An 18238-nucleotide genomic window follows, 5' to 3' on the forward strand; every position below is an offset into this window, starting at 1 on the left:
CTCTCTCTTTCTGTTTCCCTTTCTCTCTCTCTCTCTCTGTCTCTCCCTCCCTCTGTCACCCCTCACTCATCCTCCTCTTCTCCTTTTCTCTTTTCTCAGGGGCCATTTTGTTGGATACTAGCAGTTTTTGTCTCAGTCTGACTCATTGTTGTGATTCTCCCTCTTAACTGCCTGGGCATAGGTCACTCTAATTCAACCTCTAAACGGTGTCCGGGGATTTGAAAATAGACAACTATTCATTTATAGGCTTATATGAGCACACCAGTTGTTTTTTTAAAATGGGGTTTTCTGAGGGCAGTGGATTGAGATGAGATCTAGTCCCTGTGCACACAGGCCTAAACGCAGAGAAAGGGAAGGTTCGAAGCCAATAGAATGTGTTTGGAATTGGGAAATCCATTTTGGTATGCAATCTCTCAAGTCTTAAATGACACCACTGCCACTCTCTTACCGTTGTGTTTGGTACAAACTGCAGGTCTACCGGGTAAACATTTCAATCCCATTGATGTTTAATATATATACTGTATACCTGAACCATCAAGTGAACTAAGGTTTACAATAAGACTTCTTCTCTGTAAAGAAGCAAGGAGTTCCTTGTTACTGCTCTGCAAAGCTGCCACCCAGTGGTGGATATAACAGCTGTAATCAGAGACAGTTAATTGACATGGTGCCCTCTACTCACATGTGGTAATGAAGGGGTGGTAAGAAAACTTCAAAGTGACCTTTAGAGCCGCTACCCCCTAGGCACTTTTAGGAATGTGTAACCTACCCGGTCAGAGGTCAAGGTGGAGCTATTACCATGTTGCGTACACCTACAGTATCTAATCCTTTCACAACTACATTACGTCAATAGCTTGGGACTATAAGGTTCTATCTGCAAAAAGATGATTCGGAGATAAGTGGCTTTCAAGTTCCAAACCCTCATTGGTTTGAATTGTGTCAGACATTTTTAGATTGTATTCTTGTGAACTGAACAACATGAATCAGGGTATTTAGAGTATATACAGTGCCTTGAGAAAAGTATTCACACCACTTAACGTTTTCCACATTTGTTGTGTTTCAGCCTGAATTTAAAATGGATTTAACACAATACCCCATCATGTCAAAGTGGAATTATGTTTTTTGAAATGTATACAAATCAATTAAAAATGAGAAGCTGAAATGTCTCGAGTCAATAAGTATTCAACCCCTTTGTTATGGCAAACCTAAATAAGTTCAGGAGTAAACATTTGCCTAACAAGTCAAATAATAAGTTACATGGTGATGTTGTTAATTAAACTTTGAATTTGAACTTTGAAATTTGAACAATACACCCAGTCACTACAAAGATTTCACCATGAGGCCAATGGTCATTTTAAAACAGTTATAGAGTTGAATGCTTGTCATATGAGAATGAGGGTGGATCAAGAACATTGTAGTAACTCCACAATACTAATCTAATTGACAGAGGGAAAAGAAAGAAGTAAGTACAGAATTTAAACATTCCAAAACGTACATTTTGATTCCAACAATGCACTAAAGGAATCCTAGAGGAAAACCTGGTTCAGTCTGCTTTCCGCCAGACACTGGGAGATGAATTCACCTTTCAGCAGGACAATAATCTGAAACACAAAGCCAAATCTACACTAGAGATGCTTACCAAGAAGACAGTGACCGAGTTACAGTTTTAACTTAAAACTACCAGAAAATCTATGGCAAGACCAGAAAATGGTTGTCTAGCAATGATCAACAACCAATTTGACAGATGTTGAAGAATTTTTTGAAGAATAATGGGAAAATGTTGCACAATCCAGGTGTGAAAGCTCTTAGAGACTTACCCAGAAAAACTCACAGCTGTAATCGCTGCCAAAGGTGTCTCTACAAAGTATTGACTCAAGGGTGTGAATACTTTTGTAAATGAATATTTCATTTTCAATACATTTGCTAACATTTCTGAAAACATGTTTTCACTTTGTCATTATGGGGTATTTGTGTACATTTCTTAATTCAGGCTGTAGCACGACAAAATGTGGAATAAGTCAAGGGGTAGGAATAATGTATAGGTAGAGAACATTGAACAGAACAAGGCTATGGCAACAACTACTTTTGGACAAAAAATGCAGATAGAACCTTCTAGTCACACGCTCTGGAAGTGCCTAAGGGTAGTAAGGCCTAGCTGAGTCCAGAGTGTGCTGACTACACAGCTGCATGCTACACAGGTCTATGACACTGACCCTCAGCAACATTTGGAGTTCAATGAGAAATTGTCCTCAGTTGGTAGAGCATGGTACTTGCAAAGCCAGGATATGATTTCAAATGTATGCACGCATGTAAGTCGCTTTGGATAAACGTTTCTACTAAATAATATATGCTACATCATAAAAGACGATCATCTTCCCCCAATATATACATTCTCTGATTTCACTCAAGGTATGTTTTTTGGGGTTATGAGCTGTGTAAACCTTCTATTCATATATTTGTGTGATTCCACCTAGGGACACTTTAATTCCATTGGTTAGCCATTATTTCCATATGCTCTCACTTTAAATGGCTGGCTGATCCACGGTCACTGGCTAGCAGCGCTCCGAGGATTATCTGTGTTTGTTTTCTCATTGAGAAGAGAGATTGTACTAATCTCCTCAGAGAGAAGGAGAGAGAGAAAGGAAGAGAGAGAGAGAGAGAGAGAGTGAGAGAGAGAGAGAGAGAGAGGGGATAGAACATGGGACATGGAAGAGAGAGAATGGGAGAGAGAGAGGAAAAGAGAAATAGAGGGATGAAAGAGAGAGAGAGGAAGGGAGAATGTGAGGATGTGAGGATGTGAGATGAAAAGGGGGATATACCAAAAATATAGGGATGAGTATACATACAGAGGGCAGAGGGAGAAAAAGAGAGGAAGGAAGGACATGAACAGAGTGAGTGACAGAAAGAAGGGAGAGAGAAAGAGCAAAGTGTGGAGAGATTTAGAGGATACTCTGTTCCAGCAGTACTAAATTTGCATGTCTGTCTGCAAAATTGCTCAGAGCTAAGTCTGCAATCTTAAGTGAGTAGTCAGACAAAGACATAATCTTGATGTAAAATGTTGAGAATTGAGTAAAACCTCACATAGGCTACGCCAGCAGGATAGAGAGGGCTCTTATACAGCATCGTGCAGTTAAAGAGATCCTTTTTCACTTGCATATTCCCCTACGGTAAGATGGAAACACTGGCTGCACATATACAATAGCTGCAAAGAAGTCGGATTCAGATCATTTAAAGCCTCACTGATCACCCCCCCCCCCCCCCCCCCCCCCCCCTACACACACACACACACACACACACGTATGAACATGAGCCGTATTTGATGCATGATGTATTTGACTATTGTGCCATACTGGTTAGTTAATTAATTCCATGCTTAGACCGAAGCAAAAGGCAATTGTTACAGAGAAAGAATTAGAATTTCAAAATGAGTGCAGGACAGGACAAGAGAAGGTTGTACTAAGAGATGGAGAGAGTGGGAGAGAGGGAGAGAGTGGGAGAGTGGGAGAGAGAGACAGGGAGAGTGGGAGAGAGAGACAGGGAGAGTGGGAGAGAGAGACAGGGAGAGTGGGAGTGAGAGACAGGGAGAGTGAGAGTGGGAGAGAGAGACAGAGAGAGAAAGAGAGACAGAGAGAGAAAGAGAGACAGAGAGGGAGAGGGAGAGTGGGAGAGGGAGAGTGGGAGAGGGAGAGTGGGAGAGGGAGAGTGGGAGAGGGAGAGTGGGAGAGGGAGAGAGGGAGAGTGGGAGAGGGAGAGTGAGAGTGGGAGAGTGGGAGAGAGAGACAGGGAGAGTGGGAGAGAGAGACAGGGAGAGTGGGAGTGAGAGACAGGGAGAGTGAGAGTGGGAGAGAGAAACAGAGAGAGAAAGAGAGACAAAGAGGGAGAGTGGGAGAGGGAGAGTGGGAGAGGGAGAGTGGGAGAGGGAGAGTGGAAGAGTGAGAGTGGGAGAGAGGGAGAGAGTGGGAGAGAGGGAGAGAGTGGGAGAGTGAGGGAGAGAGTGGGAGAGTGGGAGAGAGAGACAGGATGAGTGGGAGAGAGAGACAGGGAGAGTGGGAGAGAGAGACAAGGAGAGTGGGAGAGAGAGACAGGGAGAGTGGGAGAGAGAGACGGGGAGAGTGAGAGTGGGAGAGAGAGACAGAGAGAGAAAGAGAGACAGAGAGGGAGAGTGGGAGTGGGAGAGTGATGGGCATGATACACTAGCACAGGATGCCGCGTGGTGAAACACCGCGTCCCATTCATTTCAATGGAAGGAAAGCGGTGAGAAGCAGAGAGGGCGGTGACCTTTGGGTGGTGCGAAGGTGGCGTGGGAGGCGGTGAAAAACTTTTCCCAGCTTTATGCAAATCCGCAGTGGCGACCTCTGGGCGATGACCAATCATATCGAGTGGTTCCCATGACAAATTTGACGCTATGTGACCCAAGGCTGGCGACTTTCTTCAGCAAAGAGGCTGACAAAAATACTAGGATGGAAGCAAATGTAAGTGAGTATAGCGTCATAACGAATCATGCATAAAATTGTACAGTAAACAGGAATATGTTAGTTAATGTAGAGACAAACGATTATGCATATTTTTTATCATAAAGTTAATTTACAAAAATTGCGATTTAGCAAGCTAGCTGGCTAGCTTTATGCATATGAAATTGTAATTCTGGTTGTTTAATGTTTTAGGGACTCCTGAAACAACCAGCAAACCAGCAAACCAGGCTTGTGAAACAGTGGATGTAAAGAATCTAGCTAACTAAAGCATTTACTGCAAATTGAATGTATACTATTTGCCATGCAATGCAGATAGATGAAATAACGTAGCAAGCTGTGTTCTTGCTTATTGTGCAGTGGAGGATAAAAATACCTGAATGCCTGGATGGATGTGTAGCCAGCTATCTAGCCGATCTGTGTATGAACCCTAAAGGGTTTGGTATACATATTAGTTCAGAATCTAGCTATGAGCCTATCATAGCCAGTTGTGTCAACTTCAGAACAGTCTGAATGACATTAATGAAGCCTATGGATTGAGTAGAATATAATATAACTTTGTGCCAAGGATGCAAGTCGTATATACATGTAGTTATTACCATGCATGAGATCCCCACATTGTAGCCTGTACATTTTAATATATTCACTGATCATGTACTCTACTTTGGCAAATAGAGGTGCAGTTCAGATATGAATGTCTTTGAGATTGTTTTTCAGTCATATCCGATACCAGGAGTATCAAATTCCAGTCTTTGAATGATGCTGTGTCTACATGTATGTATTAGAATTATACACTTCAACAGTGTTTACCAATCTTGGTCCTGGGACATCAATGGTTACACATTGTAACTAATAAACTAGAAACATGATTTAACTAGTTAAAGGCTGATTTGTAATTCATAAATACCTGAAATATAATTTAATAAACAGTACACTACACTTCCTATGCATCATGTAAATACTCTAAAACCAGTTCATCTCAATATCTAATACCCTTCATCTGCATTGATCTGATAAACACAGGATAGGTGTAGTATTTCATCAAATGAGAGACTTAATTTCAACCAGTAGAGAATGTGAAACATTTTATTGAAAGAAGTTCAATATCCAAGTGTTATAAATACATGCATTATAAATATTATCATTGTAATACTATAAATACAAGTTCAATCTGTACTTCAATGCACATCTGTTGTGCATTATAAAAGCAGAGGAAGAAAGAGGTGGCGAGAGAGGTGCAAAGGGAAAGATGTAAGAACATACGGGCAGGGAAGGCAGCATATGATTAATGAATCACAGTGCTACCCAAATATTCTCTCAGTTCATCACAATTACATAATAGTGTCTCTAGTCAGCCCGAAGGTTATCTTAAAAGCGGGTGAGGTGGCGATGACGGGACTTGGGGATGGCATCCTCTCTCACATCAAAACATCTGCAGACTAGAGACAGATGGAGAGAGAGAGATAGCTTGTTTATGTTTTTATTTTTTATTCTAAGATTGTTATTCATCATGATAATCGGGAGGTGAAATGCAAAACTAACCTTGGATCATTTACTCTGGGACTACTGCATCTCTATCTGTATTTCAATGTAAAGCATCTATTTAATAATACTTCCTGTTGACCTGACCAAGTGACCTCTCACCTCTGATCATGCTGTGCCCTCTATGTAGCCAGTTCAGATGCGGGAGGGGTTCACCGACACAGCTGATATAACCTAGAGGATTTAGGGAGAAGGGGAGAGAGGGATGAAGTGAAGGAGAGAGACTGTTATTGAGAAAATAAGGTAGTTAAAAGAGACAGTGTTCAACAGGAATCTGTGTGTGTGGCCTCACCTGGTGTCCACACCTGGTGTCCACACCACACTAAGTGGCTGCAGAGAACTTTATGCTGAAAACATGAACAGACACACGAGGACATACAATATAGCATAGTTATAGAAATAATGAAGTGTCTTACTATTCTCCATGATTGGCCCTCTTGCCTAGTCTTTGAAGGGGGAAGGAGCCACAGTTATACACCTGAGCCTGCTTACTGCACAACACAATCCATCAATCAGATTGATACATGAGTGTGTAGGTGTGGGATATAGGGTGTCTAATTGTTCTACATTTTTCAATGTGGGTGATTTTAAATAGCTTGTTTTGTTTCTGTACAGACATCACACCCTTACCTAAACAGTACCCTCACCTGAGAAGTAGAAGGGAGAGAAACTGGGAATTGAATAACTGCAGTTCACATAGCTAAGTACATGGAAGAATATTCTTATTGCAATGTGAATGGCTCTTAAAAGAGCCTTTGGTTGTGCATAGTGTAGTCTATGGTGTTGCCAGGGAACAGAACCCTCTTCAAAGAGGTAGGAGGTGAAGATCTCCCGCACACTGATTGCCTTTCTTTCTGCGTTGTTGGACCCCATCCTTGAAACATCCTGCTGAGCAGTAGACTTCTCCTCTGGCACACAGCGACGAGCTGCAGATCCCCTCCTGGTCCTCGTGTCCATCCTCATGAAGTTACGCAGGACACAGGTAGCCTTCACACGTCTGAATTCCTCCAGGAGGCAGTCCCAGATGACCCTGGTCACCCAACCTTGCAGTGCCCTACACGGTAACCGTAGGCAATCGTTTTGAAGGAATCTCCAGTTACAAGGTATCTGTAGGAATATGGAAGACAATGTAATTATGAGAGACATTTACATCACCAGGTCATTGTGGATTACTTTGGATTGATAGATGCATGGACACACATATGTACATATGTAGCATGTGTCAATAACAGGATCATATCAAGGATAGCATCACAAATGAATACATAAATACCACTTGAAGCGTGATGATGAGTTGATCATTTGAATCAGCTGTGTAGTGATAAGGTAAAAACAAAAATGTGCACCCCTTTGAGTCCCCAGGACCAGGACTGAGAACCACTGCTCTTCATTGGGGCCACTTCATGTGTAGACAGGCTTTCATAGCTCTCTTTATCTGAGGCCAGAAAACCTCACGAGAAATTACACCCCGCTGAATGCTACTATTATCTCCGTCCTCACTTCTAGGGACTGGAACTACACAAAAGTACCTGCCCTATCCAGAATAGCCTACTCTCTCACTGACAGTTGGGGCTGCTATCCTATCACCCTCCTCCATGGCTGTTAGCTAGCTGCCTACAAATGCATTTGGAGTTTCTTTTTTACAGTGATAAATACATCAAGATAGCTAGCTAGCTAATAAGAAATTAGGTAGATGGTGATATTCCATTCACTTAGCTAGCTATCTATACAGTATGTGAAGTTGGCTAGATAGCTAGCTAGCCAACCAGCTAGCTCATTTAGCAGCTCATCTGAGTTAGCTTGCACTGTAGCTAGTCTAATAATACATAGTCTTTTTTCAAAATGTTCAAATGTTCAAAATGTATTTTGTTACTTGAATAGGTTCTCCCAGCCACGTGGACAATTGGAAACAGGGCAGCAAAGTTTGTTTGTCACCAGAGCATTTTAGAGCATATTACTATTGAACTATGTACCCAATAATAACCAGACCTTCATACAAACTTGCTATGCTGAATTCTTGACACACAAATTGCCGCTGCTATATGCTGCCAGCACGTCAACAAGCAGGTCAAAATGTGCGGCCTAAGCGGCATGCGGCAATTTACCGCTATCTAGTGTACATGCACCGTGAGAGTGAGAGTGAGTGTGAGATTGAAAGTGGGAGAAAAAGAGATTGAGAGTGGGAGATTGAGAGAGTGGGAGAGTGAGAGACTGAGAGAGTGGGAGTGGGAGAGTGAAAGAGAGAGATGGAGAGAGAAAGCAGCATAGGATGAGGAAGTGAGACAGAAAAAGGGAGGTGGTGGTTGTGATAAGTGCTTTCTCTAAGCCTGAGCGAGAGAAAGAGATGAGTGTGTGTTCTGGGTGTCAGAGATGGACCTCTGCACACTTGGATGGGAGTGGAGACTGTGATGGAGTGCATGGGAGAGAGGGAGGGCGGGAGGGAGGAATGAAGGGAGGGAGGGGGAAGGGAGGGAGTGGGTGATAAGTGTGTGTTCACAGTGTAAGTGACATCTCTCCTCCTCAGACAGATTGTCTCTCTCTCCTTCTAATGGGATCCTGTTAGAGAACCTTTCTCTCTGTCTACCCCCTCACTCCCTCTCTCTCACTCTCCCTGGCTCTCTCTCTCTCTCTCTGACATTTCCCCTTTTCCTGCTTCGAAATCTTCCTGTATTGCCTATATTTCAATATCCGTGCCCTTCAATTCCCCTTTTCCCACTGCATCGTTTTTAATCAATCTCTGTCCTGTTAAGATTACAGATTTCTTGTAAGAGAATGCAGTTCTTTACAACTGTGAGAAAATGGAAAAAGAGGGGAGATCAGAAAGATGCGAAAAATATCCATATTTTCCTCCAAGAGGGACATTCAAAGATCGCTTTTTTCCACTCATGCGTTGAATATTGCTCATCCCAAATCACTCTATTTATTCCTAGTCCAGTCCAGTCTGCATGTTTCTGCCAATCATACTGACTCCATCCAATATTGGCATGTAAGAAAACCTCAGAACGCTGTTTCTAACCAGACCCAGTCGCGTCGCTCTCCAGAATGTAATCAAGGTAGGGCTTTGCCCCCGCGTTGCAATCACCTCTCCTGATCTGATCAGAGACGGGCTCATTCCTAGAGGAACCCTCCTGCTAAGAGACACCACGATGAGCAGCCAGCCAGAAAGACAGACAGGCAGACAGTCATCACGTCTCAGCAGATGCCAAATTCAGACGAGATTGGAGCTGTATCATGAAACCCTCACAGCTTCCTACTTGTCTGACTACATCTGTGAATGTAATAGCATGGGTACATTATATGCCTGTAGTTAACCAGGTCAATGCATCATACTTGATGCTGATGTTTAAGTTTCTACCAATGAATAAAACATACGTTTGCGAAATGTCAATATGATTTTATTTTCACAGTCAAGGTGAGCTTATTGCATTTGTATGGAAATGTGTATGTTTCCACACCATACCCAGGAGCACACACAAGAACGTGAGCACATTAACTACCGGTGTTGTAAAGGGAAAGTGTGATACAATATCACTTGGCAATGTTACACTACAGAACCAACATGTAGTTACTGTAACCTCGTTCTCTCTCTCTCTCTCTCACTCACTCACTCACTCACTCACTCACTCACTCACTCACTCACTCACTCACTCACTCACTCACTCACTCACTCAAACCAAATCAAATTGTATTTGTCACATACACATATTTAGCAGATGTTATTGCGGGTCTATCAATAACTGTCCCTCACTCCCTCTCTGCAGGCTGTGGACTATGAGAGTCGTAGCTCCTACTCTTTCTCCGTGGAGGTGTTGAACCCCATGGTGGACCCTCGTTTCCTCCGTCGTGGGCCCTTTAAGGACCGCGCCTCCATCCGGGTGGCCGTGCTGGACGCAGACGAGCCGCCCCGCTTCTCCCGGGCTCGCTACCGTATGGATGTGTCGGAGAACTGCCCTCCCGCCTGCACCGTGGGACGGGTTAGTGCTGTGGACCCTGATACTGGACTCACCAATAACATCAGGTACTGGACTAGAGTGGATCCTATACAGACCAGGGGAGAACTTCTGTCCCCTCTCATTGAAGCCCTGAAGTTCAAGGCCGACCGGGATCCTCCATTATAGGGAAAACATCAACGGGAAAAGGGCAATCTTCGTATTAGTCAGGGATGGGCAACTTTGATGGGGGTGGGGGCTATCATGAGGGGCCTCAGTGGCTCGCGGGTCTGCATACCCACATCCATACCTACACATGCAGTCAGAGCCAGACCTAGCCTTTCGGGGGCTCTAAGGTAAATTTGGGTTTTGGGGGGCTCCCACCTTGAAAGCAAAACATTTTAGCGGACCCCTCTTGACAGTAGAGAGATAATTTTAAGTTTTAGAGTTAGCTTGCTGCAATTCTATACATTTTGTCATGGGGTGGAGAGAAAATGTGCAGTACAATTATAGATAGCTGTACAAGTTTAGATAGCTGGTCACTAGACTAATTTACCAATCTAAAGATTTTTGGCTGATATGGGCTAATTTTGGAACTGTCAGTGACTGCCTTAACAAGAGAAAAATGCACAACCAAATTTCGAAATTTCACCTTCGTATTCTACCATTCTAACTCTCCACAGTAAGTTGAGACCCCGTCCGACCCCGACCGAGGGTCCACCCCGGTCAGCCTTGAACTTGAGATCCTCAATGAGAGGGGTCAGCACTGAGCTAGCCTGCAACGTTACTTCCTGGACTAGCTCAAACTGCACGTTATATCTTGAAAATTTTCCCCATGAGATGCCAGCTTAGTCGCTAAAATCAACTTCCTTGACTTCAAATGCGCTATTCAGGCTTCACATAGAAATGAATGGTGTGACATCATTGATGGGTTTATCCATTTATGTATGCCATCTATGATATAGACAGACAGACGGAAAGACAAACAAGCATGTGCAAACGCACGCATGCACACACCAAGAAAGGTGCAAGGCAAAATTATCTTTATATGTACAGTGCCTTCGGAAAGTTTTCAGACCCCTTGATGTTTTCCACATTTTGTTAAATTACAGCCTTATTCTAAAATAGATTAAAAATGTATATATATCCCTAATCTACACACAATATCCCATATTGACAAAGCGAAAACAGTTTTTAGAAATGTTTGCAAATCTATTAATTTACATAACTATTCAGACCCTTTGCTATGAGAGTCGAAATTGAGCTCAGGTGCATCCTATTTCCATTGATCATCCTTGAGAAGTTTCTACAACTTGATTGGAGTCCACCTGTGGTAAATTCAATTGATTGGTCGTGATTTGAAAAGGCACACACCTGTCTATTTAAGGTTCCACAGTTGACAGTGCATGTCAGAGAAAAAAACCAAGCCATGAGGTCGAAGGAATTGTCCGTAGAGCACCGAGACAGGATTGTGTCAAGGCACAGATCTGGGTACAAAAAATGTCTGCAGCATTGAAGGTCCCCAAGAAAACAGTGGTTTCCATCATTCTTAAATGGAAGAGGTTTGAAACCATCAGGACTCTTCCTAGAGCTGGCCACCTGGCCAAACTGAGCAATCGGGGAAGAAGGGCCTTGGTCAAGGTGGTGACCAAGAACCTGATGGTCACTCTGACAGAGCTCTAGAGTTCCTCTGTGGAGATGGGAGAACCTTCCAGAAGATAACCATCTCTGTAGCACTCTACCAATCAGGCCTTTATGGGAGAGTGGCCAGATGGAAGGCACTCCTCAGTAAAAGGCACATGACTGACAGATTGGAGTTTGCCAAAAGGCACCAAAAGACTCTCAGACCATAAGAAACAAGATTCTCTGGTCTGATGAAACCAAGATTGAACTCTTTGGCATGAATGCCAAGCGTCACGTCTGGAGGAAACCTGGCACCATCCCTACGGTGAAGCATGGTGGTGGCAGCATCATGCTGTGGGGATGTTTTTCAGTGGAAGGGACTGGGAGACTAGTCAGGATTGAGGCACAGATGAATGGAGTAAAGTACAGAGAGATCCTTGATGAAAACCTGCTCCAAAGCGCTCAGGACCTCAGACTGGGGCGAAGGTTCACCTTCCAACAGGACAACGACCATAAGCACACAGCCAAGATAACGCAGGAGTGGCTTCAGGACAAGTCTCTGAATGTCCTTAAGTGGCCCAGCCAGAGCCCGGACTTGAACACGATCAAACATCTCTGGGGAGACCTTAAAATAGCTGTGCAACGATGCTCCCCATCCGACCTGACAGAGCTTGAGAGGATCTGCAGAGAGAATGGGAGAAACTCCCAAAATACAGGTGTGCCAAGCTTGTAGCGTCATACCCAAGAAGACTCGATGCTGTAATCGCTGCCAAAGGTGCTTCAACAAAGTACTGCGTAAAGGGTCTGAATACTTATGGAAATATTGTGTTTCCATTTTTCTTTTTTTATATATTTGCACAAATTTTTAAAAACAGTTTTTGCTTTGTTATTATGGGGTCTTGTGTGTAGATTAATGAGGAGGGGAAAAAACAAATTCATCAATTTTTGAATAATGCTGTAACGTAAAACAAAGTGCGAAAAAAGTCAAGGGTTCTGAATACTTATCGAAGGCACTGTTTAAAAAAAAAAAAGCTACAATTTTTAAAAACCTGCTTTTGCTTTGTCATTATGGGGTATTGTGTGTAGATTGATGAGGGGAAACAACGATTTAATCCATTTTAGAATAAGGCTGTAACGTAAAACAAAATGTGGAAAAAGTCAAGGGGTCTGAATACTTTCCGAAGGCATTGTATATTCTCTTCAGAAATGCTTATGTTGCCTCTGTTGCCTCCCTGTTGTGCAGTCTGTCTTTGCATCTTCTCTGCTGTCACTCTGTCTATCTCTGTCTGTCACTCCAAAGTGTTCATTGCTGTTTTCTTCCTATGTCCACTGCACTCACCTCTGAGCTGTCTCTGCATAGCATCCTTTCCCACAGCGCTGGTATCAGAAGACCACACTGCCAGTGCTGGGCCCAGCAACATCCGAGTTGTGAATGAATAAACACATTTATTAGATGAAGAAGAACAATTACTAAATAAATGCCTAATAGATGAGCATTGGCTCATAATACCTTGTGAATATCACTACTAATATTGCTGTAATACATGTTCCTCCCTATCCTAGGGGTTAATTACTATTACATATATAATATAGAGACAAAATATCAATTAACTGGTAGTACGTGCGTCAGTGTGTCTCTCTCGCGCGCACTTTCTCTCTCTGGTTTCTCCCTACGTCCACTACACTTGACTGTTCCAGCTGAGCTGTCTGTGCTGTTAAGCCTAGAATAACTGGGACCAGGGGAACACACTACACTGGCTGTGCTGGGCCCAGCAATATCCTAGCCTAGGGTAACACTTTATTTTAAGGGTCCATAATAAACCATTTATAAGGAATTTAAAATCATTAGCTTATAATTTATTAATTCTTACTCCCACATTTGTACATGTTAGGAAGCTAGTTATTCACACATGTACTGTATATACAGTATATTTCCTTAAACATCCTGTGTTGTGTGCTTGTTCTTTTACCAGGTACTGCAGGAATGCCTACCAATGGCATGCCCATCTTTATGGGAGAAATTCCACTGGTCACTCAAAACATTTATAAAGTATAAATAGCACTCACTTTAGATTAGGGACTGCAAAAATACTTTACGAAAGATTAGTAAATGGCTTATTAATTTGGGAGTAAGGATTCATACATGGTGAACACACAATTTATAAATACCTTGAAATGTTTTTTTTACGGACCCTTAATATGTAGTGTTATCCATCCTAGTTGTGAATGAATAAACACATGAAGTACCAGTCAAAATTTTGGACTATTTTCTACATTTTCTACATTGTAGAATAATAGTGAAGACATCAAAACTATGAAATAACACATATGGAATCATGTAGTAACCAAAAAAGTGTTAAACCAATCAAAATCTATTTTATATTTGAGATTTTTCAAAGTAGCCACCCTTTGCCTTGATGACAGCGTTGCACACTCTTGGTGTTCTCTCAACCAGCTTCATGAGGTAGTCACCTGGAATGCATTTAAATTAACAGGTGTGCCTTGTTAAAAGTTAATTTGTGGAATTTCTTTCCTTCTTAATGCGTTTGAGCCAATCAGTTATGCTGTGACTAGATAGGGGTGGTATACAGAAATTAGCCCTATTTGGTAAAAGACCAAGTCCATATTATGGCAAGAACAGCTCAAAGAAGCAAAGAGAAACGACAGTACATCATTAATTTTAAGACATGAAGGTCAGTCAATCCAGAAAATGTAAAGAACTTTGAAAGTTTCTTCAAGTGCAGTTGCAAAAACCGTCCAGCGCTATGATGAAACTGGCTCTCATGACGACCGTCACAGGAAAAGAAGACCCAGAGTTACCTCTGCTGCAGAGGATACATTCACTTGAGTTAACTGCACCTCAGATTGCAGCTAAAATAAATGTTTCACAGATTTCAGGTAACAGACACATCTCAAATTCAACTGTTCAAGGTAGGCTGCGTGAAACAGGCCTTCATGGTCGAATTGCTGCAAAGAAACCACTACTAAACGACACCAATAAGACTTGTTGGAAAAGCATTCCTCATGAAGCTGGTTGAAAGAATGCCAAGAGTGTGCAAAGCTGTCATCAATGCAAAGGGTGGCTACTTTGAAGAATCTCAAATATAAAATATATATATATATGTATTTCATAGTTTTGATGTCTTCACTGTTATTCTACAATAAAGAAAATAGTAAAAATAAAGAAAAACCGTTGAATGAATAGGGGTTTCCAAACTTTTGACTGGTGCTTTATATTAGACAAAGAAGAAAATCACGGAATAAATGCCTTGTAGATGACCATTGGCTTATATAATACATTTTAAAGGTCTAATTATCAATTTAAAAGTAGTGCATTTCAAGTGTTCCTCCCTGCCTACATAGCTAAGTGTTTACAGTGCCTTAAGAAAGTATTCATACCCATTAACTTATTCCACATTGTAACGGGTGACGCTCTCCTCATCCTCGGATGAGGTGAGGAGAGAAGGATCCTCAGACCAAAACGCAGGCTTAGGGAAATAAGCCATCTTTATTATAAAATATGATGGCAACACGAAACGAAACAAAACACTTTAACAAGCTTACAAAATAACAAAACGACGTTGACGCAACCTGAACATAAACTTACATAACTAAACATAAACTTACGTACAGGAAACAGACGACATCGAAACGAAACGAAACAAACAAACGCTACAGTCCTATGTGGTACGAACATACATACAGACACAGGAGACAATCACCAACAAACAAACAGTGAGAATGCCCTACCTAAATATGACTCTTAATTAGAGGCAAACGCAAACCACCTGCCTCTAATCAAGAGCCATACCAGGCAAACCAAAACCAACATAGAAACAGATAACATAGAATGCCCACCCAACCTCACGTCCTGACCAACTAACACACAAAAACAGGTCAGGAACGTGACAGTACCCCCCCCACAAGGTGCGAACTCCGGACGCACCAGCACAAAGTCTAGGGGAGGGTCTGGGTGGGCATCTAACCACGGTGGTGGCTCAGGCTCCGGGCGCGGTTCCCACCCCACCATAATCCATCCTAACTTCCTCCCTCCAAGAATGTCCACCCTCTTTTTTCCCCCACACAATTCTCTTAATAATATACCTAATAAGGATAACACCGGGACAGAGAGATAAATCAAGATAGAGGGATAGATAAGAATATAGAGGTAGATGAAGATAGAGAGGGAGATCAGGATAGAGGGGCAACTCCGGACTGAAAGGCAGCTCCGGACAGAGAGACAGCTCTGGACTGATGGGCAGTTCTGGGTATCTAGCCTTTTCAGGCTGAAGGTCAGCTCATGGCTGACTGACGAATCTCGACGCTCATGGCTGGCTGACGGCTCTCGACGCTCATGGCAGGCTGACGGCTCTCGACGCTCATGGCAGGCTGACGGCTCTCGACGCTCATGGCAGGCTGACGGCTCTCGACGCTCATGGCAGGCTGACGGCTCTCGACGCTCATGGCAGGCTGACGGCTCTCTACGCTCATGGCAGGCTGACGGCTCTCGACGCTCATGGCAGGCTGACGGCTCTCGACGCTCATGGCAGGCTGACGGCTCTCGACGCTCATAGCAGGCTGACGGCTCTCGACGCTCATGGCGCTCTGACGGCTCTGGCTGCTCATGGCGCTCTGACGGCTCTGGCTGCTCATGGCTCGCTGGCGGCTCTGGCAGATCCTGTCTGGTTGGCGGCTCTGGCAGATCCTGTCTGGTTGGCGGCTCTGGCAGATCCTGTCTGGTTGGCGGCTCTGGCAGATCCTGTCTGGTTGGCGGCTCTGGCAGATCCTGTCTGGTTGGCGACTCTGGCAGATCCTGTCTGGCTGACGGCTCTAGCGGCTCCTGTCTGGCTGACGGCTCTAGCGGCTCCTGTCTGGCTGACGGCTCTGTAGGCTCATGGCAGACGGGCGGCTTTGCAGGCTCATGGCAGACGGGCGGCTTTGGAGGCTCCTGGCAGACGGATGGCTCAGATGGCGCTGGGGAGACGGATGGCTCAGATGGCGCTGGGGAGACGGATGGCTCAGATGGCGCTGGGGAGACGGATGGCTCAGATGGCGCTGGGGAGACGGATGGCTCAGATGGCGCTGGGGAGACGGATGGCTCTGGCCGGATACGGTGCACTGTAGACCTGGTGCGTGGTGCCGGAACTGGAGGCACCGGGCTAAGGATAAGCACCTTCCTACTAGTGCGGGGAGCAGGGACAGGGCACACTGTATTCTCAAAGCCTACTCTATCCCTGATGCGTGGTACCGGCACTGGTGACGCCGGGCTGAGGACAAGCACATCAGGATTAGTAGGGGGAGAAGATACAGTTTGTACAGGGCTCTGGAGACGCACTGGTAGCTTAGTGCGTGGGCCCGGAACTGGAGGCACCGGGCTAGATACACGCACTACAGGGAGAGTGCGTGGAGGAGGAACAGGGCTCAGGATACGCACTGGTAGCCTAGTGCGTAGTGTAGACACTGTAGGTACTAGGCTGGGGCGGGGAGGTGGTGCCGGAAATACCGGACCGTGGAGACGTACTGGCACTCTTGAGCATTGAGCCTGCCCAACCTTACCTGGTTGAATGCTCCCGGTTGCCCGACCAGTGCGGGGAGGTGGAATAACCCGCACCGGCCTATGTAGGCGAACCGGGGAAACCATGCGTAAGGCAGGTGCCATGTATGCCGGCCCGAGGAGACGCACTGGAGACCAGACGCGTTGAGCCGGCCTCATGACACCTGGCTCAATCCCCAATCTAGCCCTCCCAGTGCGGGGAGGTGGAATAACCCGCACTGGGCTATGCACTCGTACAGGAGACACCGTGCGCTCTACTGCGTAACACGGCGCCTGCCCGTACTCCCGCTCTCCACGGTAAGCCTGGGAAGTGGGCGCAGGTCTCCTACCTGCCCTTGGCCCACTATCTCCTAGCCCCCCCCCCAAGAAATTTTTGGGAATTACTTACGGGCTTTTTTGGCTTCCGTGCCAGACGCGTTCCCTCATAGCTCCGGTTCCTCTCTCCGGTAGCCTCCGCTCTCCTCAGTGCCTCCAGCTGTTCCCATGGGAGGCGATCTCTACCAGCTAGGATCTCCTCCCATGTGTAGACACCCTTTCCATCCAAAACATCGTCCCATGTCCATTGCTCCTTTCTCTCCTGTCCCCTACTCCGTTTCGTTTTCCCTTGCCGCTTGGTCTTAGCGTGGTGGGTGATTCTGTAACGGGTGACGCTCTCCTCATCCTCGGATGAGGTGAGGAGAGAAGGATCCTCAGACCAAAACGCAGGCTTAGGGAAATAAGCCATCTTTATTATAAAATATGATGGCAACACGAAACGAAACAAAACACTTTAACAAGCTTACAAAATAACAAAACGACGTTGACGCAACCTGAACATAAACTTACATAACTAAACATAAACTTACGTACAGGAAACAGACGACATCGAAACGAAACGAAACAAACAAACGCTACAGTCCTATGTGGTACGAACATACATACAGACACAGGAGACAATCACCCACAAACAAACAGTGAGAATGCCCTACCTAAATATGACTCTTAATTAGAGGCAAACGCCAACCACCTGCCTCTAATCAAGAGCCATACCAGGCAAACCAAAACCAACATAGAAACAGATAACATAGAATGCCCACCCAACCTCACGTCCTGACCAACTAACACACAAAAACTAACATAAATAG

The 18238-nt window shown here is 44.4% G+C and overlaps 1 protein-coding gene across 8 annotated transcripts in view; it reads left to right on the forward strand.

The window, feature by feature from the left end:
* LOC129824266 (desmocollin-1) overlaps window positions 1-18238 on the forward strand; it is a 137196-nt gene that overhangs the window by 104289 nt on the left and 14669 nt on the right. For all 8 annotated transcript variants that reach the window (XM_055883780.1, XM_055883784.1, XM_055883779.1 and 5 more), the window contains one exon: window positions 9770-10026. In XM_055883780.1, the coding sequence (XP_055739755.1) occupies window positions 9770-10026 (257 nt within the window). The remainder of the gene's footprint in view (window positions 1-9769; window positions 10027-18238) is intronic.

The sequence above is a fragment of the Salvelinus fontinalis genome, chromosome 26 (genome assembly GCF_029448725.1).
Source record: "Salvelinus fontinalis isolate EN_2023a chromosome 26, ASM2944872v1, whole genome shotgun sequence".
In the NCBI taxonomy this organism is placed as follows: domain Eukaryota; kingdom Metazoa; phylum Chordata; class Actinopteri; order Salmoniformes; family Salmonidae; genus Salvelinus; species Salvelinus fontinalis.